The 22,282-nt window shown below is 33.6% G+C and overlaps 1 protein-coding gene across 1 annotated transcript in view; it reads right to left on the reverse strand.

Annotated features, from left to right (window-relative positions):
* Positions 1–21,573, reverse strand: part of LOC145691832 (uncharacterized) — a 37,981-nt gene extending 16,408 nt beyond the window's left edge. The window contains exons 1-4 of the mRNA XM_081767149.1: positions 21,451–21,573; positions 11,354–11,435; positions 8,719–8,771; positions 4,544–4,579 (exon numbers count right to left, since the gene is read on the reverse strand). Coding sequence (XP_081623275.1) covers positions 4,544–4,579; positions 8,719–8,771; positions 11,354–11,435; positions 21,451–21,504 — 225 coding nt within the window. The 5' untranslated portion in view covers positions 21,505–21,573. The remainder of the gene's footprint in view (positions 1–4,543; positions 4,580–8,718; positions 8,772–11,353; positions 11,436–21,450) is intronic.
* Between the last annotated feature and the right edge of the window lie 709 nt (positions 21,574–22,282).

The following is a 22,282-nucleotide window of genomic DNA, read 5'->3' on the forward strand; positions in this document are numbered from 1 at the left end:
GTGTCAGTTTCGTGTAGTGTAAATATTTAATCCTATTATTTTTCCATTTCTTGCTCTTATAGCAAAGCTCAACATAGTATACATTAAACACTACATACTAGAGACACGCTTGCTTCGATACCCAATATAAACTTGTATTGCTAAAGCAAGCGTATAGATTTTCTACCATTTTATTAGGTTAATCTTTAAACTTTCTTTCCTTTGTTACTCTTCATCTCTTGTAACAGTTTTTACTGATTAACGGTTAGCCAATTTTATGACGTTTCTTAATCTATAACACGTAATACAAATACTTATACTTTATGTATTCCATTAGGTTTATTATATCTTTACATTAACGATATGTATAAATAAGCCGAATTACTTCGTTGATTTAACTCTTTCTTTACACATTTCTGCATCCGGACATTCACCAATTATTACAAAACTAATACCATTCCCCTTTTGTTACCATACGAAATCATCCTTGGTATGCAGATGAAATGACAATCTGTACGATAAAACGACAGTCTCGATGTATAGGACGTTTCTTAGAAATATGGACTCCTCAAAATTATTTTATTTCTTTTAAGTAGAGCAATAGGAGAAATGATAAACAATAAGAAACCAAAAAATGCCTCTCAGAAAGACTTCTCAAGCCCTGATGTCTTTGTAAACGTCTACAAAGAAAAAATATCCATTTCAGGATATATATAAGACATGTGCTTACATCGCAACGTGGACTCATGAGCTCCGGTCCCGAAGACGCAATGATCACTGAACAGAAAGACTTATCAAACACACCAATGATGATGCTAATCATCTAAAAAAATCTTACCCACCCAATAATAGAACTAATGTAAACACAGTTTCAACGAGAGTTTTCGTTAATAGTTAAGAGGGAAAAAATGCAGTTCAAAAATATCTTTTATAATATTTTAGATAAAATGCGGATGAAAATCATTTCAAAGTTGTAGGGTGCTTTATAAGATGTGAAAGTAAGTCGTAAAATAACTTCTTCTTGGTGATTATGAACAGAGGTGTGCATGTAAGACAAATAATGAGAAATTTAAAGAAAGAGCTCACTTCATTTCTCCACAGAAGGACCAAGGACGTTGATGTATTTGTCATACTACTTAACATGGTTTAAAACTCCCTTTTGAAAAAAAATGCATCTGGACCGTACGGCTAGGTACTCACAACTGAGAGCAGCATTGTAGTTCGAAAGCAGAATATCAAATGTCATAAGTTATTATATCAGCAAATGACGCATGGAGACTCTCACATTCAACTCATGTATTGTTCTTCATTGCCTTACGAGTTTTCGGGAAAAGAAAGCTAAAGAACTATTCCAACTTCTCTTCAAATAATATCTATACAATTCAATCGGAAGTTATTTCTCACCATAGTCACGATGTAATCTCTTCTAGTCATTACACACACACTCCCATTAATTGCATGCATAGAATACATTTAGAAAGGTGAAGTTTTCTACTGAAGAAGCATCAGTCTCATCGCTACGAAACTCCTCAAAGCGATTTCTAAGTTAGATTTATTTTCCAATGCTGTATAACTGTATAAAATTTAATGTTCAAACTATTTTTAAATATAAAATAACACTTCATGTAGTTAAATTTTGACCTCCACAAATTCAATTTCTTTCTCATTCAAGCATTTCTTTCTCTCAGATTTCTGGCAATATTAAGAATCTATATATATATATATATATATATATATATATATATATATATATATATATATATATATATATATATATATATATATATATATATATATATATTAAAAAACTTAATTTTGAAATAATTATTATTTCGAAGAGACTTTCCGGAAAGAATTTCATAGCTACAATCCTAATGCAGAATTATTTTAATCTGTATTAAACTAGAGACTATCAATTATATATATATATATATATATATATAGTTGTATCCAACGCTAAACCAAGTTTTTTTATCAGCAGTAAAACTGTCAAATGGTTGTTAGCGGCCACGTGCGGTTTGTCAATCAGTTGTATGTTGCCGGTGTTACAAAAGCTTAGCCACTCTCCCTGTCACCAGGGTAAACAATGAAGGCTGGTACTATTCTCCTTAGTAACTGTTGTAAACCAATAAGCAGATAAATAAAACAAGAATAGCCATTTAAAATAGGAATGAAATACGCACTGGTCATTCAACAAATAGTTTTCTCTCCTATTAGTATAATAATAATAATAATAATAATAATAATAATAATAATAATAATAATAATAATAATAATAATAATAATAATAATAATAATAATATGATAGTTTTTACGTCCCAGCCGTTTTGGGCTACTTCGCATTTTCGGTAATGCTCAGAAAATAGAATTGATCCTGGACCGACAGTTGGACCGATATTATATTTTTACCCGTATGAATCGGGTTTTCCCGATTGACCCGTTTGAATAGGATTGGCCTGATAACCTCGCTTTTATCAAAACAAGCATAGTCTCTCATGATTGTAAATGATGTGTTGTTTCACTTTATTATCGTAACACAAATTGTTCTAATTATCATGTACGAACTTGTAACGAGTCTATCGGGTCAAATAGTCGAAACAAGCCAAACTCGGGTCAAACGGGTTTATCAGGTTTAAGAATCGAGTAAACCAAACGTAACGGGTATTGGGCGGTTCCCGAAAAGTTCAAGCACTAATTATAGGTTAAAATCATACTTGATTAAGATCTTTAATTGTTTGCATTCACTTTTTTTTTTTTTAGTTAGCCAATCAACGAACTTGCGGATAGATTGCAATGAGCATGAACGTGATTTACTACTATCAGTTAGCGTGATGCTCTAATTTTAGTCTTTTATAAATAGCATTATTATTACAATTATTATTATTATTATTATTTCTTGTTTATACCCTTCATGCAACTTACAATCAACCTCAGATAAAGCACTATATCAGACCTGATTGAATATTATTTTGAAAATTCTCATATAAATAGATAAAATAAACAATTTGAACTTAACACTTTGAGTGTAAAACATGTCCTCCTTTTCGTTTTCCTCACTTTCTGAGGACGATTGATCTATCTCACTGATATGATCATTGTACCCATCAAAAACATTTTGCAAGACACGATAACTTTGTTCAATGTCCTGGGGCAACTTATTATTATTATTCAACAGGCCATCTGCCTTTAATGACAATTTAAAACATTTTTTTCTTTAAAAAAGAAATGGTTAAAAAGCCTTCTATTAAGTACCTAGATCCTCATATTTATTAATGTATGCAGGTTAATATCTGAGTAATAAAGCTTTCATTATTTTGCTTGTAGTATCCCAATTTGTAGTTTGTCCAGTTATACACTTGATGAATCACATTAGAAAGAAACTCACCAATTATTGACCTGCCTAACTATATCATAAAGTTAGAAATAATATACTTACAAGCAGAGAAGACAAACAGCCAGAATCTTTATTAAACCTATTACTAACATTATTATTATTATTACCAATAATAATAATAATAATGATAACTAAATTCCTGGCCCAACAGCCCTTAGAAGGCCTGGACTTATGGCCCTCATTCCTGTGAGGTAATGTGTTGTCAGCTGTTTGGCTACCCTCGCCGTTAATGCTAGCTTCCTGGACTGTGGTTCCCGGTTACGTTTTTCCTTCAAGTATCTTCCCAATTGTCCTCACGATGCTGGGTGTGCGCCGCAACGCCAACACCGTCTGGTGAGTACGAATGGTCACACCTATCTTTCCTCTGACTAGACCTAGGACTGCTTGACTTCACTGATCTCACGAGGAGTAATATTCCAGTGTGGCTAGAACGTTGGTAATAAAATAATAAATGCATATTGAAATAGTGAGGAAATTAGCTAGGAAATATAGATAAGTACTAAACTGACTCCCTGGAGTTACGGTGCCTGTAAAAAAAAGTGAGTGCCTGCCCAATGTCTCAAAGCATCAGCTACGCACTGAAAATATTCAAGATAGGAAGATCTCGGTTTTTAAACTGTGTTGCTATTCCTTTACGCAGTGCTCGAAGTAGAAGATCTAAGGAAGTATACCCCGCATACTCCCTCTCTTCTATCTAGAGCATTGCCTTTACGTCATTGATGGAAAAAATAATGTAAAGGCTTGGATAGGAAGTAGGGAAGTTTTGCTCTATCCGACGACATTTATATAATTCCCGACGTAATTTACATCAAAGTAATCTGTGTTTTAAGCTGAACAAAGTAGAATAAGATAGCCTTCATGTGCTGTCACATGATGTGGGCTGATTGCAAACCCATGCTACCGAAATGAACTTTCCAAAATCACGCTGTAAAAGCTACGGATGCCGGACGAAAGAAACGCTGTACGATGCTACTATGATAACAGTAATGGGCTTAGCCATACTAAGAGATGAATACGGTTCTATCTGAGTTGGAGTGGCAACGCCGGAATCTATTTACAAAGATGGATTTATAGTAGGGACAAATAAGCCTTAGATCTTGACCTTCGAGGAAAAATTTGGTTATGCTCTGTCGTATACTATGCATATAGTAATTTCTAAAGTTTACTTACCCAGCCAAGATGTTTGAAAACGCAGGCAAAGTAACACTGAAATTGGAAGAAAGTAAATATAATTTTATATTTATTACCACTGTAGTCACTAATGGTCAATCATTATTTTTGAATTATATCATTAACAAACTTTGGAAAGACAGTAAAGAGGATCACTCAAAATTTACATATTACGAATGATAGCTGAAGCGGTCAGCATTATTCTCTCTTACTACAAGTGTGTGTGATTTATATGTTAAGGTCGAAACAAAGAAATCTCTTATTGGAGATAAAACTGATGCTAAACAACAACAGTATTCTAGGCTTTGGTTAAACTGATAAAAAAACCAACAGTATTCTAGGCTTTGATCGAACCAATAAGAAACATCAACAGTATTCTAGGCTTCAGTTAAATTAATAAAAAACAACACTTTGGTTAAACTTATAACAAACGCCAACAGTATTTTAAGCTTTGGTTGAACTAATAACAAGCACCAACAGTACTCCTAGGCTTTGGTTGAACATGCCAAACAACAACAATACTCAAGGCAAAATATACTCTATTATACCCCAAACATGTGAGGTTTTAACCTCACTAACATATTTTAAGGTTTACCCAAAATGTATTTAAGGTAAAACTTATGTCAAAACAACAATAATACTTTAACCCACAAACGCCCAAGACCAGTTTTATTCGTTAGCAACTGCATTGAACAATACCGTGTTACATCGAAAACCTGAGAAGGAAACTGAACGAAATTCGTACAACAAGAGAACGGGTAGTGTGCCTGAAGTGGGACAACGGGCTTTTGGCTAAATGAATGATATAGCCCATGTAACGTAGTGAAAAATAAAGTGGGTCACTGGTGGCACAAGGGGCGTTTGTGGGTTAAGTTTTATACACTGCCTCATATTCTAAGTATGTGACTTATATACTCCTTATATCTAAACCAAGTTTTAACCTCACTAATATCTTGTAAGTTCTAAGCAAAAAAAAAAAAAAAAAAAAAAAATATTAATCTCTTGGAAACACATAGGTTTACCATCAATTTAAACAACAGCAATCCTCTAGGCTTTATATACTCTCTCATAACTGAAACATTTGAGGTTTTAACCTCACCAATGTATTTTTAGTTCTAAGCAAAAAATCTGTTACCTTCAACAACACTTTTAACTTAAAAATATTTAATCTAAAAAATATTTTTGCTTTCAACCTAAAATAAAAAAAAATCTAACCTCAGCACATAGGAGCATTTCAGAGCTGAGGTTACATTTTAGGATATAGAATATGGATATCCATTGTTATAGACAGAGTTACCCGAGAAGATGCTCACGAATTGACCCCATTAATAAGTTCGGCCGAGATAATTGCACTAGCTGTCTTGTGGAAATCAGAATTTGAAATTTCGCTTTCGCTCAAGAGTTACCTTGTAGACTAACGAAAGTATATACTAAGATTACAAACTTACAAAGCTTACTAGCGTTACCCTAATAACTGATATTAGTTATTCTGATTAAGAATAACTAACTAATAAGTTTAAAGCTTTTGGTTTTCCTTTCATGGTAGTATTTTAAGCAGTACTGTAGTTTACATAACATAATGGACAATTTCGTTTGGAAATGGGAATAAAAACTGCACAAATGGATCCCTGTTCAGAAGATCTGGAAACTTATGATTTTAGTACTAGTAAAGTAAGTAGTACCATTTCATAAATTTAATTAGTGAAAGATAATATGACAGTTGGGACAATCTTCCCTTTCATTTTTCTCAAAATTGCTATCGTCTATATTAAAGTTAGTATTTATAATATTTTTACGCTTTACAATCTTTAATATCAAAGCTAAATTAACAAAAGGCCTATTCTGGCGATAACACAACATAACTCCAGTGAAGAGTAAGGCTGTTGAGCAGATTGCGTGTGTTCGATGTATTTCGGAAATGTTTATCTCTGACATATTTTGAGATGCCTGTGCCACTGTTGTCAATAAAGCGACTTTGACGCGAGATCTATTAACTTATAAAGATCTTGAGAAAACGAAATCGTTAGCTCGTATTGGTAGACAGTGGTAAATACAAAGATGTATTTACAATGGTGGTAAATAAGTGATAGGAAATACTGTAGTATATAAGATATGAAAGAATTATGAACTGCATTCTTGTCAGCTTACTTTTCATGATAATGGTGAATACCAGCAAAGGATTGATATCTCTTCAATTGCGTCATGATGCTGAAGTGATCCCGAAAATTCCAAATTCTCATTGGTGAAAATTTAATTTATTCGGTTAATATGCTCACGAAATCAATTAATTAAAGTATCGTAAAGGTAACAACCTCTCATTTTGTTCTAGTGCCCTTTGGTATCCAAATAACTTGCACATATAATTTCCGTGCGCATTTACCCTAAATCATTCTTTGCTGAGATATTTGTGTTGGATAAAAGTACAAGTAGTCACGTGATTGCACGGCTCTAATGATGAGAAAAATTCAACCTTAAATCTCAGTAATAAACAAATTCAGAATATACAAATAATATGACGAAAACTTGAATATTTTATATTCTCTTCGTATGAAAGTGTAATTATCATCAAGGTCCTATTAAGTGTAATTTCACTTAAATTAAAATAATTACGTTCGTCACTGTATGAATGGATAATACGTTACAAAACTCGCCGTACAAGAATAAAATATATTATACAGCTGGATTTTAGAAAACAATGCTGGATTTATATCGGATTGAGTTCCACAGTATTGAAGGATTATAAAACGTATTCCAGGTTCGCGACGCATCTCTTGCGTGGTACATTCCCTGGAAAGACCAATTGAAAGCACATCAGCGAGCCACAATTTACTATGTAAGCATGACGCGAATGAATCTCAAGGATTCAACAATGCCTTCTCGTGGAATACTATAGAAATTCCAAGCAGGTTTCAGTCTTTTATTAGCAAAGAATCGGGTCATATTGAGACTGCGGATTACCTTAACTGTGGATTTATCTTTCCATGACATTTGGCTCCGTATCGGATGAAACGAAACCATGGTAATAAGAATATAGAATCGGTGGCTCTAGGAAGGCAATACCAACTTCGATAAGGATCCCAACCACCGCTTCATAGCACATATCGATAAGACAGATTTCTTGTGCGCATGGTTCGGAGAGCTACATTCCAAATTCAGTTTTTCTGTGTAGCAACCAGTTTCCCGTGAATAGTTCGTCTTCTGACAAGGCGGGGCTTATTTGCATAGGCGTGTGTAGCTGCAATAGTGCAGCAAATGTCTTGCATGGAAAACCAAATGGCACAATATCCTTTCATCGGGGAAATAATGTTTCTGTCTGCATTACGACACCCGATCCGCTATTGTGGCAACAGGTCGCATGATCTGAATTTTGACTCACCAAAGTCAGGTACTGGATTTTATTGCAATTTGATTCCTTATCTATTCGTGTCTAAATGCTATGACGATTCTTTGAGTAGTCGATATCAATTATGTGTTGAACCTGATTATGATTACTGTCACTTCAGGTTTCGCATTGAACCATTTTTCAACTGGATAACACGCTACTGCATATTGCACAAATAATAACCTACATTTCCTGGAAAGGCATCAGAGTCCACTGCTATCTTGCTGACTTATTTACGCGATGTGTTGCTGATTTGAACATATCAAGTCCATTTGTGCACGCGCCTCGAACACTGAACTGAACACTCATGATATACCGACGAACTACTGACATCTGCTAGGTTCTCACGGCGCTGTCACACATCACAGATAGCAATAAACATATTCACTTCACATTTGAATCTTGTTGTCTATCTGTAAGATTTTGTCCTGCTCCCTCTTTTCCTTTTTAGGGTTAAAAAGCTAATACTCAGCAGTGTAAGTAATTAAGATATATATAACAAATCCTTTTTGTTACCAACATTTGTAAATTTTCCCCTTAAATATTTATTTGTAATAATTAATAGCATTTGTGTTCCAAAATTAGAGTAAACAAGTAAAAGACTATATTAGGGACGGCTCAGTCGTAAAATCTCTACTAGTTATCTACGGTTTGGTCTGCTTTATCCACTTGATCTCAATATGAATTAACATGTTCGTACAATATTATCTGACCAATAGGTAATAATGTAACCAGTGGGCAATTATTTCTTCTTAATAGAATAACTTAGAAGGAAAAAATATTGTTAAATTACCTTAAAATGTCTTTCAATATCGTCTCTATTAAGAAGAACGTCAAGTGCCAAATCTGTAACGAAGAAAGAAGCAAAAAATATCTATTAGAAAAGTATCCAGAAAGAAATGTTAATCTGAATTTTGAGATACAAAGTGGAGTGGAAGAAGAACAAGGAAAGAGAGGAAAGGCTGCAGTACTGAAGTGGACAACCACAAGGTGATCACATATGTTTAGGTCCGAGGATTGGAACGGCCAGGGGGTGTTCAACTTCATCCCGATGTTTCTCAAACCACGCCAAAAGAGCTCCATATGTCTTGATCAGCACATTATTACCACCATTGCCTGAAAGAACATCTGGACTATAGGATGTATATGGTCTCCTAAAAATGGCAACATAATCACGGGCAGTGACACGATCGGTAAACGCCAGCACAAAAAACAATAACGGTCTACTGTTAAGAAATGCGACTCATCGAAATATTAATATCTTCAAATTATTGACTGTCCATATTTGACATTCTGAGCACTGTTCTTTTCGTGCTATCTTGTTGACGGCGGTGGTCACAGGTTTTGAAATCGTAGCCCAAACGCAAAACTATTGAGAGTAAGAAGATTTTATTGAAATGTAATTGCTTAAACAAGTCCTTATAGATGCAGATGAGATCTGAATTCAACCGGGCTGTAATAGGTACAAGTTCTTTCTGCGAGTTCTCTTAAATGGCGAGAGATAGTTGTCTGTCTTCTAGATTTTTTTTAGCAACTATTATTCTTCTCTGACGATGTTCTGCTACAAATTCTGTATGCCACCATCACTTTCAATTCTGTTGCTCTCGTCAACGTAACATTTGCATACCCTTGCTCCAAATAATCACTTGCTCACAATTTACATTGTTCGAAATCGAAGATTCTCCCATTGCTTTTAACCACAAACCTCTACCACACTGACTCGCGTACTGCTCTATCACTCAACAGAAGACTAACACACACACACTTAGATTATGTGAAATTTAATTGTAAATATTTGTTCATGTTTATGTTTACATTCTGTTATTGTTTGCGTTACTTTGTTATATGTTTCTTGTTCTTGTTATATATTTCTTGTTATATGTTTCTTGTTATTATTTTCTGCTATTATTGTTACTACATATTTTGCTATTATACTACATGTTCCAGTATAAAATGGCCAACATTGATAAATGGAACTATACAAGTAGGCTACTATAAATGGTTCATTCGTTCTCTAAAGGCTATATTTTCCAAAGTATTACACGTACAAACATAAGAGATATATGAAATATGCAGCAAACTCATCAACTGTTTTTGCACCCTCTGCAAATGTTCTATTTGTACTCCTTTGGTCACATGACATACGTCCAGACAGTAATCGACATCGTTCCATATATTTTGAAGCATCGTCCTGTCAATGATCTGAACTGCAGCACCGATGAATTCACAGAGCTCGAGTAATGATTGTGGTATTGGGATACGTAAACAAAATCCTTAATTAACCCCCAAAACAAGAAGTTACAGGGCGTTAAAATCAAGCGATCTGAAGGGCCAAAGGAGTAAAGCCAGGTCATCCTCACCAACACGCCTAATCAGAACTGGTAGATATTCACGAACTTAGATGTTTCAATGAGAGGACATCCCATCAAGTTGTAATATAAAGTCCCTGAAATCATCAGCCAATTGCTGAAACAGCCAGAACTGCAACATATTTAGGTAATTTGTACCAGTCACAGTTTCCTCAAAGAAGGAAAACAATCCATACACTTTTGTCTGTGACACTGCTAAGTAAACATTCACTTTTGGCGAATCTCTTTCAACTGTCACAATCAGACGTGGATTTTTAGTGCCCAGAATCGCACATTATGACGATTCACTTCCCCGGATAAGTGGAAAGTTGTTTCATCACTAAATATTAAGTTGGTGGCGAAATCATAATCTTTCAATTCTCCCTGACAGACACTCCTCTAGCTTCAATCGTGGCAGGAGCAGCACACGGTACTGTTTGAAATGTCACCGGCATCGCAAATTCTTCCACATAGTTTGTTGTGGTATTCCACGTTCGCGGCTTGCTTGGGTCTTTGATTTTTTTTGACTACGCACGAAACAATCATTCACTCTTTCCACTGTTTCGTCTGGAACTTTTGGTCGACCGACGGTTTTACGTTTACAAAAGCAACTAACTAGTGTCCTTAAGTTCCTGATACTACACTTTGTTTACATGGGAGTTCTATTCCATACTCTTTTTCGGAAGTGCGCTGCACTGCTATAACAGACAAACGTCCCCCATATTCTAACAAACAAATACCCCTTTTTAGTTTATCTTCAGTTTCGACAGGTACTAAACTCTTGCTGCCATCTGGTGCCACTTGAAATATACAATTCAAAGTTAGTGAGTTTGTTGTTATTTTCATATATACTGTATATCTGCCATATATGAATGTGTAATACTCGTACTTTTGAATATATAGCCTTTTGAAAGCGATTGAACCATTTAGTAACTTTGTGTATACATACCTAGGTAGGTAGGTAAATGCCATTCAAAAAGAAAGATTACTCCTCAATTTGCTTTATTATTTTATTTTATTATTTACTTTATTACTTCTCACTTTACTATTTATAAATGTATATTCTACAATTTAACTTACTTGTTTCGATATGCATTTTTCTGGAACATACTTCAGCTGTAGGCCTGAGAATCTTCAGAAATCTCTCAGTATCAATTGTACTCTGTAATAAGAACATATGTATTACTAGTTTCATATTCGCATAGCTTTTTCTCATTTATAAATACCAATATTTATACATTTTCCATTACTGTGAGCATAGATGCCGACTAAGTGAGTGTTCTGGGGCTCAATCACCCATTGGAGTATTTTAATGGATGCGCCGGTGCTCGAGCACCGATTACAGAATTTCATGGGTGCTCAGCACCCACTGAATTTTTAATTGGAATTAAGTTTGAAATTATACTTTCGCGCTATGAGAAAATGTAAAAATGAAATGAAATTTTTGAGTTTTACGTCCCACGTTTATGCCGGTTAAGCTATAGGAGACGGTGATGATGAGAGATGAATGAAATGGTGGAATGAAGAAAGTGGGAGGAAACGGGAGAACCCCGAGAAAACCCACGAACACGGTGTTTGTCCACCACAAAGTTCACTTGGCGGGAGCAGGGTTCGAACCCGGGACCCCAAGCACCAGAGGTGAATGCTCTACCACTGAGCTCCGCGGCCCTATGAGAAAATGTGATCCTAAGTTTGATTGCAGGGCAGGGATGTATATGCATGGAATCAATATCTATTTTAGTCTCTTTAGGTACGAAAATCTAAAATTGAGACCTAAAATATAATAATAATAAACGAGTGTAATTTTGTAGAATTGTTTCTCTAAATAACTTGGAGTTTGGTGTCGTTACTTGGTGTGTGTTCTTTTAAGCGTTCATATAAACTGAGTTTAAATCAATTACAAAACAATTAAGTGATTTTCAGTTTTCTCTCAACTTGTTCTCAAATGTTTTAAGGATTTAATTATAATCTTTATTATTTTAACATATCTAAGCATATTTGAAATGTAAAAACACAATCTCAATATTTAAATTCTGTTCAACACAAACTTTATGTAATCAGGGTTTAAATAAAATTTAAAATGTTTACGAATTGTATATAAGATTCCTTGAAGAGTTCTTAATGTGACAAGAAATTTTGAATTGTAGCAGTAACTATTTTCGTTTAAAATAACTTCAGTTACATTATGTATTAGCCTAATCATATAGATACTTATTCATTAATTAATAATATCTTGCACTAATGCTTCACTTTACTTATTACAACACTGAACGAAGTCAAAATTTATAAATCCCATGGAGTTTATGAAAGTACATACCTAGGTATATCATTTATCAATCAAACGTTTAAAGCGTGTGGTTCTAGGTTCGACTTCTTTAGGAAGCCCAGAATTTTCTTGCTGGTGCAGCGTTGAGGCAATTAAGAGTTTTAAAGTTAAGAAGTGTTGAACTCTAATTTACTAAGCTGGAAATGAGGAGTGTGGTCGAAAAACTAGACAACCTTCAATCTACTCAAAATTTACATAATGCACTTTTCTTGCTTTACTTGTAATACTAAATACACTGTTTTCTTTCTTTAATATTCTTCTCATAATAAGTGACATTAGCCTATGATTTACAGCGACAGTTACTTTTTTGCAGCAGTATTGCTGATTAAGTGGTTTTCTCACCAAACCTAATGGTTTTGAATGCTTGTTTAGTGAGTGGATTTGCAGTCTAGTGGCTAGTGGATTACGAATCTTTATGGGTGGAAATCTAGTTTATATTATGGAGTTAACTGATTACCTGATATGCTGTTTACAGATTCCATTTCGACTCTATTCGATGAAGCAGTGAACGAAGTATCTTGTTTGCAATATGGCTCAACAGCTTGTGCAAATTCACTGATATTATGCATTTGAGGAAAGTATAGATGTTTTAAACAATCACATTTGTTAGAGGAACAAACAAAAATTTTACGAGAATGTGCACTCAATTCCTACGTTTAACAATAAAGCAATTGCGGAGACTTTCAGAGAATATTGACGTGCTGATTAAAATATATTTTATTTCAGTTTTTAACGTAATTCGAGTAAATAAGGAATCAGGAACTGACCCAGAACGGACTTCTGGGGGGGGGGGGGGGACTTCTTGTAATATTGCTACTTAGAGCTACCTTTAAGAGCTCCAAACTCTGGGATGGTTTTTATTTATATATAATATAAGAAAGTTTCCTCTTCTGGCTGGGGGGCAATTGCCCCGATCGCCACCTCTGGATCCGCTCCTGTAAGGAATCTTTGTTGCATTTTCTTAAAATAAAGCAATTACTGAAATCATTTTTCAGTCGCATAAGTTATCTCTCATTAAGTGGTAACACAATATTGAAATTCTTCTGTAAATTCAGATACTCACATGCTAATGGTGATGTTGATAGTTTTAATTAATACGCATAATTTTCTTTATCTTGATTGGTAAACGAGGCTCCACAATTGGTAAACTCAATTTTAATCGTTTGTGGCCGACTTCGTATAAAAAAAATAATGCTGCCACAAGTATGACATTCCTAAATATGTGCTGCAGAAAATTGGTACACCCACATCATATATATCTAAGAGAAAGAAGCCCTCTATTTCATCATTCTCGTCTGAAAGTGTAGAGACAATCGAAGACGGAATGATTCACTTCGTATCACTTATAATTGAGGGGGTGAGTGAAACAGAGGTCTAACCCACAATTTTAAAAATGAGGAAAAATCAAGTTAAACTTAAACACATGTCATTTTCTGTACAATATATATATGCACAATGTATGACACATTCAACCACTTGTGGATGCGATATATTGTACAAAAAACACGTGTTTTACTTGATTTTTCTCCATTTTTTTTAAATGTGGGTTAGACCACTGTTGCGCTCACCCCCTCAATTACATTTACACTATATATAAATAGGACATTCCAATACACCGAGAAGTTCCTTGTGTGAGAGAAAAATCAGGTTCTTGCGTATTATTTTCCTAATGGTAGGTTTTGTAGTGGCTTTCAAACCTTTTTAGTTGTAGTTTGGAGTCTGTTGGCAACAGTGTTTTGGCTCAAGAACTTGACAATCAACATTTCCTAGGATGGTAGTCTGTAGACAGGTACAGTGCTATGATTAAAATAGAAATGCAAAAAAGCCAGCTTTTTTGAATCGATAGTTTTTTTCACATAAAAAGCCGGCTTTTTTGAAAAAAAAAACGAGAATTTTGGAAATTTTGGCTTTTTTCATTTTCATGATTTTTCTATCCAAATAGCTTTCTTATAGTATATTCTATAGTTAGATAAGATTTCCACGACCTGAATGCCATATTTAGCTCTGTAATTCACCATCAAGATGGATGGAGCACATATTTTACGAATTAAAGCTAACATGAAGAATGTAGTATTTGAGGGCAATTTTACAGGTTATTTAACTTTATTTTAACTTTTCAGTTATCGACATTTTTTCCTTCTCTAGATCATTTTAGTTTGTCATCCGTGTTTCATTTCTAAGAGCTTAGTACTCCAGCTTCTAGCACGAAAGTTAAACTTACGTTTTTCTATATATCCGTCAAAGCATACGTTTTTCAATATGTCCGTCAAACCGTATTTCCACATTTCTGTTATACTGTAGTTGTGCAATGATTTAGCAATAATTTTCCAGATACAACCTTGAATACCAATTTATACAAATAATCAATAGCGGATTTAGAAGAGTACTTTGGGAGGGGTTTCTCGGATTGTTTCGTTTTCTAAAAAGTCCTAATTTTATTTGGGAGCAGCTTGAAGTTTATGAGTACAGGCATAACTAATATTTCGTTTCGTTTATATATTTAGCAATAATCTTCCGGATACAACCTTGAAGATCATTTTATACTGAGAATCAGTGGCGAATTTAAAAAAGTGTTTTGGGAGGGGTTTTCTTACTACTAATGTTTAGTTTTTCTAAACATTCGTAATTTTTATTTGACGGGAGCTTAAAGTTTATGAGTAAAGGCATAACTAATAGATATTTCGTTCGTTTTAGACATTCCACAACTTTGGAGAACAGGCTTCAGTCCGAAAGACCGATCCTCTAACCTTCGCAAAAACCGTCACTGCTGGTAATTAGTAATAATAACGATTTAAAAACAATAAGAAAGGAAGTCGGCCAACTCCTACACTCCTAGTCGGCCAGTACACGCACTATCTCTACATTCTCAGATGGAATGAAGGAAGGCTTTGTCAGAATGGCCGAATGCTGGGTTGAATCCCGGACTTCCCGATAGAAGCGCAAAAGCCTACCACTCAGTCACGTTTGTTGTGCAGTTGTATTTAGCTTAACTTAAATATATTCCGTAGTCTTTTTTTTTTGTTCCGTAATGATATGTTTTATCCCTCTTGTTAAAAATTCAGAAAACTTGAGGACTGGGTAAACCGTGATGGTGGTCAAGGGCGCCCATGTTGTGGTTTCCAAAGAGGGGCAAGTATAAGCGACGTTTCAAAAATAGTTTCAAATTTTGCTGTAACTAATGTAAAAATCCTATTGGATTTTCAATATTCTGAAGTACATTTTCCTCTAGGGGGCAAGCGCCCCCTTAACCCCCCTGATGGGCGCCCTTGATGGTGGTTATAAAAAACTTGACTGTAGAATTTCAAGAATATATAGAACCATGTGGAGCGTTTAATTGTATCATACAAATCTAAGTATTTCTCTTATGTTTTATTTTAATTTTATTTTGTTTCAAAAAGAGGGTATGGAATATTTTGAAGTAAAAATACTACATACAATTTTGCTAGTTATTTGTGTATTTTTTGAAAGAAGTTTTTACTCTTAGGGTTGGCTCGTTTACACCAGCTGTTTTTTTTTTAAATAACTGGTTTAAACTAAAAAAAATTAAAAGAACAAAAATGCGAATCGTGTGAACTTCATGGTGACGTTTCACATGTCAAACCATCTGCATTAGTCTTATTTCCTTTTCACCTTTTAATCAAGGTGTCCCATGTTCAATTCTCGGTCGAACCACAACCCTTCTTTCATGTGTAAACCAAATACTCTTTCGGATGTCACTTTAAGCGAAAGTCTTCTCCTTGATAACCTCGGTATTACGTAAGGATGTTAAGCCTAAACATACAAAACGAAACCAAATTATATATTTCTGCATGCCTGTTGTTTTATAAAGAAGCGAAGGTTGCTTAAATATATTGATTAAAATTGGTAAAATTTATCGATTGCCTACTTAGCTTCCAACATTAGCTTGGATTGGACTTTCAATGATACCTACATACTAAATTTGTAATTTAATACCCCAGTTTTAGAAAAATAAACACATTGCTGAACAAGACTGCACTTATTTAATATAAAAACACATTTACACGTGACGTTTCGATCTTCTATCCAAGATCCTCATCAGACGTACACTCACGTCTGATGAGGATCCTGGATAGAAGATCGAAACGTCACGTGTAAATGTGTTTTTATATTAAATAAGTGCAGTCTTGTTCAGCAGTGTGTTTATTTCTCTGATTTTATTCGTAAGAGATTGACTATGATTGTGTGTCACTCAGTTTTAGCGTACTGATTATAATACGTTGACCTTTAAATTTTACATGCAAATTAAATTTTACAGGATTTTCCCGTTATTGTTTTACATTTAAAAGAATGACGGGATTTTCCCGGTGGCTAGGGTGGGAGTTTCTCAATTTAAGAAATTTACTGACCGGACTTCTTTAAGCTTATGGGACCTCTTCCAGCATAACCCCTTTGTTGAATAATAACACCAAGGCGAAACAAACTTATTTCTGTGAATATGTAATATAAATACATAAAGCAAAATATCTAAATCAAAAAACCTGGTTTAAACCCCAAAAAGCCTGGTTTAAACTGCCCCCCCCCCAAAAAACGGGTTTTTGGCATTTTCAGAAACAACCATGGTTCTTGCAAACTCTGCTTACTTTTGTATATAGGAGGTTAAAATGTGTTTATTATATACATTGGTTAATCCTTTGGAATTCATAATGTAAAAATGTTGAAGTAAAATTGTTTAAAATATCTTTTCGAAATTCGTGGTTTACTTTCGAGGTTTTATATTATTATCGGCATCAACCACTAATTAAATGACTTTCTGTGTTATAGAGAAGCGAAACAAAGTCTGCTTTATCGATTTAAAGCAGAATTTTGAAAAAAGCCCAAAATTTCCCAAGCAAAAAAGCAAAGCAGAAAAAACCGAGTTTTTTTCCAAAAAAGCCGGTTTTTTTCCGAGCCCTTGCATCTCTAGATTAAAATGATGAACATATGAATATATCGAGTGAAAACGTTTACGAAAGTTATCCGGTATGTGAAGAAAGTGACAAGGATCCCGATTTCATAACAGAGAGCTCCCAAGATTTGACAGATATTGAGGTAAGTAAAAATATAACGAAAAAACTGATGTAGTGTTGGTTATCAACTTTTCCCATTGACAAAACTAAAGTAGATTTCATCATTACAGCAATGCTAGTTAAGGTCTTAAAATAGTATGTGCTATACAAAATATCAATAGCATTACTATAATTTGATGTCTGATTCTAAAATATTTACGATAGCAGGGAATTGAATGGCTCTGCCGAACAACGTTGCAAGTGAAAACAATCGAAATTTACAGAAATAGAAGAAAAAACTATGTTGATTATGTATAGGCTTTAAATTTACTTTTTTCAGTTTCAAACTATGCCTTTACGTATATCAAATTATGTTACATAGAATTGGAACTTCTGTTACAGTAGGGCCTACCGTTGTTCTGTTAAAATCTCAACGTGACAGAACTTGTTGCTTGCAACATTGTTCGGCAGAGCTATTGAATTATTAACGTTTTCCACTGAATGTTTACATAACAAATGAGGGTTACAAATGTTTAAATAAGAAAGAATGTTATTAATGAAGAAGACATCTTGACGGTAATTACTCTGAGTATAGTTTCATGAAAGCAAACGGAAAAAAGTTGCAAAATTATTAAGAAATTGATTTAAAAAATTAAGATATTTCTTTATTTACAGAACATTGTTTTCTCGTCCAGACTAGTATGATATTTAATGTTTATTTTTTGTTAACAAAAAATAATGTTGATTGACTAACTAGCCTGAAATGTTATTACTATTGTGACAGGCAGCACACGATTATCATTGTTGTTCTTTCATATAGTATGGGCCCTGGCCATAGGTCACTTAGGAATGGCATGTCTGATAGCTGTTATCTATGGATTTGATATCAACCATCAAAAACAAGTAAAAAAAAAAAAAAAAACTTGGGTAGACGTTCTGAATTCCGGGCAGATTTTTTCTATGACGTCATGAATATGGCTGCCAACGAATTTCGGCTTACCAAATTTAAAATTTCATAACTTCCTTACTATACAAAATGAAAGCTTCATTCTTCTTTTATTTGAAAGAGAATATATTGGGCTTGTATTGTAATTATAAAAGTTTGCCTTCTATTGCCTCCATTTTTAAATATGGCCGCTCAAACTAGACAATGATAATTTTCACATTATTTTTTAAACTTTTATGGCAAATAACTTTGAAACGGCTATGTTTAAGGAAAAATATCCTGAAACTAACGTTATGGAACATTTCAATAACTTTCAAACGCGACCAAAATCATTGATTATCTCATTTAATAACGGAGATATTCAGTTTTATATTAGGTTAAGTGTAAAATTTTCTTCAGTAAGTTCGAAGTATTAAAATTGTATACAAAGATGTCGGCGCCAGAGCTGAAAATGCCGAGAAGTAAGGTTTCAAGAAATGTTTAGAAATCGATCTGCCTTCAAAACGAGAAGTAAGATTGGATAGGTTAGGTTGAGGATAGCTTTAAACGACTAAGCCTCAAAACTTTAAAATCAAAATTAAGTTGGGTTAGATATGCTTAAAATACTAATCATTTCGAACCTCTTTAAATCCCTGTTCATCTTATTTAACTTACACTTTCAGCTGTAATTCCTTAAAAAAAAATACACTGGGCTCCAAAACATAGCGTACCCATAACTTATTCAGAAGTCTGACATAGCTATCATTATTTTCTGCAAAATAACACAAAATTTAGCATAAACTAATCACTTTACATTATTTCAGATTTATATTAATATTGTTGCTACTAGAGTTAGGAATTTCGTTTGATATTTACGAAGTACTATTTCCACTTTCAGGATGATGGCGAGAGGCGCAATTTATGTTTAAATTATTTATTCAGTTACCAATAATTCTATTTTTCTTAGTTTCAGGCTATATGGAATATTGAGCTTGTAACGATCAGAAACATTCTGTACCATGGCATCAAAATCATATTAATCTCAATCATTAGTAGGAATTAAATTGGCAGCAGAAAGAATAAAAGGTCATGAGACTAGTATCCATATTGACATTAACAAATGTATTATTGTCCACAAGGTACGAAAGAAAAGACATGTGCGCCGGTTCTTGGAAGGAAAAAAAATATTCTTCATGCTGCTGAAATAAGGAAAGATGTAGTTTATCAAAGAATGTCTGCAAGAATTCTGCAACCAGGAATAGAGTTTATTTATCATTGCACTAATACATGTTACGAACAGTACACTTTAAAGAAGACATTGCTGAAGTTAGATTAAAGCTTAATTGCAGAATAAGGAAAATATTATGATGATGAACTTGATAATATTGAGCAGGAAAGGAAAAAAAATCGATCAGATATCACATCTAAATAAAAGCCATCCCAATACATAAATCCATTCGAAATGAATTCTGTAGTGTGTGATTATAAGAAACGGCGATATCAAAGAAAAATGTCTTATTTGTGAGTTCCAGAGATTCAGTATTTCTTAAAGCAACTTTCTGTGTGAAAGATGATGTACATGCTTGGAAGATGAAACATCTGTTGAGACTTGGAAGATGAAACATCTGTTTTTGGAGCTGGCTGTTCTATAACAAGATATGCCCTGAAAATTACATTATAAAGTATAGAATAAAGCAGAAGGAAAATGAAAATAAAGAAAAGTCAGTACAGGTAATCAACAAAGAAGAAATGTTGCAAGAAGCTTTTCCATTAATTAAAGATATTCTAGATGAAGCTAATGGTTAGCACTATCTGAAATACGTGACTACATAAACCAGAAAGGATAAATAAAGGTAACAAACAAGGAAGTGAAACTTTATCTGCTATAAACTTTTGGACCTGACATACAATTTATAATTCGATCAGAAAAAATGAACCTAGTTTTATTTATTTTTCCAAGCTAAGTGTTGATCAGTTAGCTGAAACCATACGAAAAACAAGTGAGCAAGAAATGCAGGAGTATGGATTCGTGAGTTGATTTTAAATTGTGAATTTTGTTTTGATCATAGCATTCGTAATTCGGAAGCTTTTAGACAATTCTGGACATCAATAATATATGGTCTTGGATATAGTTTCACAAAATATATTACATTTACCATATACTACGACGATGGATGGTTCCCCTTAAAAAACTAGAAAAAGAAAAAGAAAAAGAAAAAGAGAAATGAATTGAAATGAAATCTTTAAGTTTTACGTCCCACGGTTATGCCGGTTAGGCTAAAGTAGGCGGTGATGATGAGAGATGAGTGAAATGGTGGAATGAAGAAAGTGGGAGGAAACGGGGAAACCCCGAGAAAACCCACGAACAAAGAAAAAGAGAGAAGAACGAGGAACTTTGTCGTAATTCAGTTAACAATTTTGATGCCCATTATTTTTTTTATTTCTTAGCGTTTCAAAGTTTAAAATCTTTATTGTTTTCTTTTCACGTATGCACAGATGAAAATTGTAACCACATAGATTCTTATTCGTTAATTTATAATAGCTATGCGAAATCTTTCACTAATTCTTCACTTCACTATATACAATGCTAAACGAAATCACATTTAAGAAATCTTTACTCAACTTATTTTTCAATAACTACAAACAGCGAGAAAAACAAAAGTTTATCAGATGCTTCAATAAAATCTTGTTTAAGCTCCATCCTGTGTTCCTGCATCTTTTTATTTGTTTAATACAGCTTTCAATAATTGATTCTTTGTTATAAAGAAAGAAGTATATTCAAGCATAATACACCCACATCCAATTGCACAGTTAATATGTGTTGGCTTAGAAAGCAAATAATTTCACATTTTTTGTCTATGATTTTATACAATGTGTCATACCATTTAAAATATGCGTTCAGTGTATAAAATTTACTTACCTGGGTCTGATAAATACAAACAAGTGTAACCAAATATGTTAGAACGCTCCTCATAATGTTGGAGTCCACGATAAAAATGGAAAAAGCAAAGATTAATGTTCAAGTTATTAAGTTCCGAATTGATTTTAAATGAGCAAAACCATAACGTGATTGTAACCGCACCATTCTGCTCTTTTGTCTGCGAAAAAATAATTTCGTTCCGTTTGTGCACCTTAGTAGTATTTTACTATTTAGAAATGTAAGCAAACGACAAGATTTTTTCATTATCTTACAGTGTTATCGAAGCGAAAATCTCTTTCATGATCTGTTTAGAACACAACATAGTTAAGCAGAGAAAGATATAATTTAACCTGTAGAGCATACGTAATCCGTATCTTTTGTTGCTTTCAGTGTGAAATTGTGAGTTCTTTGTTCACTCTGAAGTATTCACGCATATTTGGATGTATATACAGTATACATGCATATACTATACATATATAAGTATATAAAGATATACACCTATAAAACTATTGTATATATGTAGAAAGCAATCTTCATACTGAAACGTTAAATACATTTGCTTTACACGAATGAAAGTGAAAGGTAAGAACACGTCTTTAGAAATGTTTCTCTTTACTAAAATTTTTATTGGTTTCAAATCATTGTAAAATTTATGACTGCAGCACAAGTGTATGTTAAAATAACCTACTATTCAGTCTGTGTTAGGTAAAAATCAATATAAAGAAATGTTAGCCTCTATGATTTTGATACTACATATAAAAATCATTTAAATATAATTGTGTACAGTATATATATATATATATATATATATATATATATATATATATATATA

The sequence above is a fragment of the Thermobia domestica genome, chromosome 8 (assembly GCF_964235325.1).
Source record: "Thermobia domestica chromosome 8, izTheDome1.hap1.1, whole genome shotgun sequence".
NCBI lineage: Eukaryota > Metazoa > Arthropoda > Insecta > Zygentoma > Lepismatidae > Thermobia > Thermobia domestica.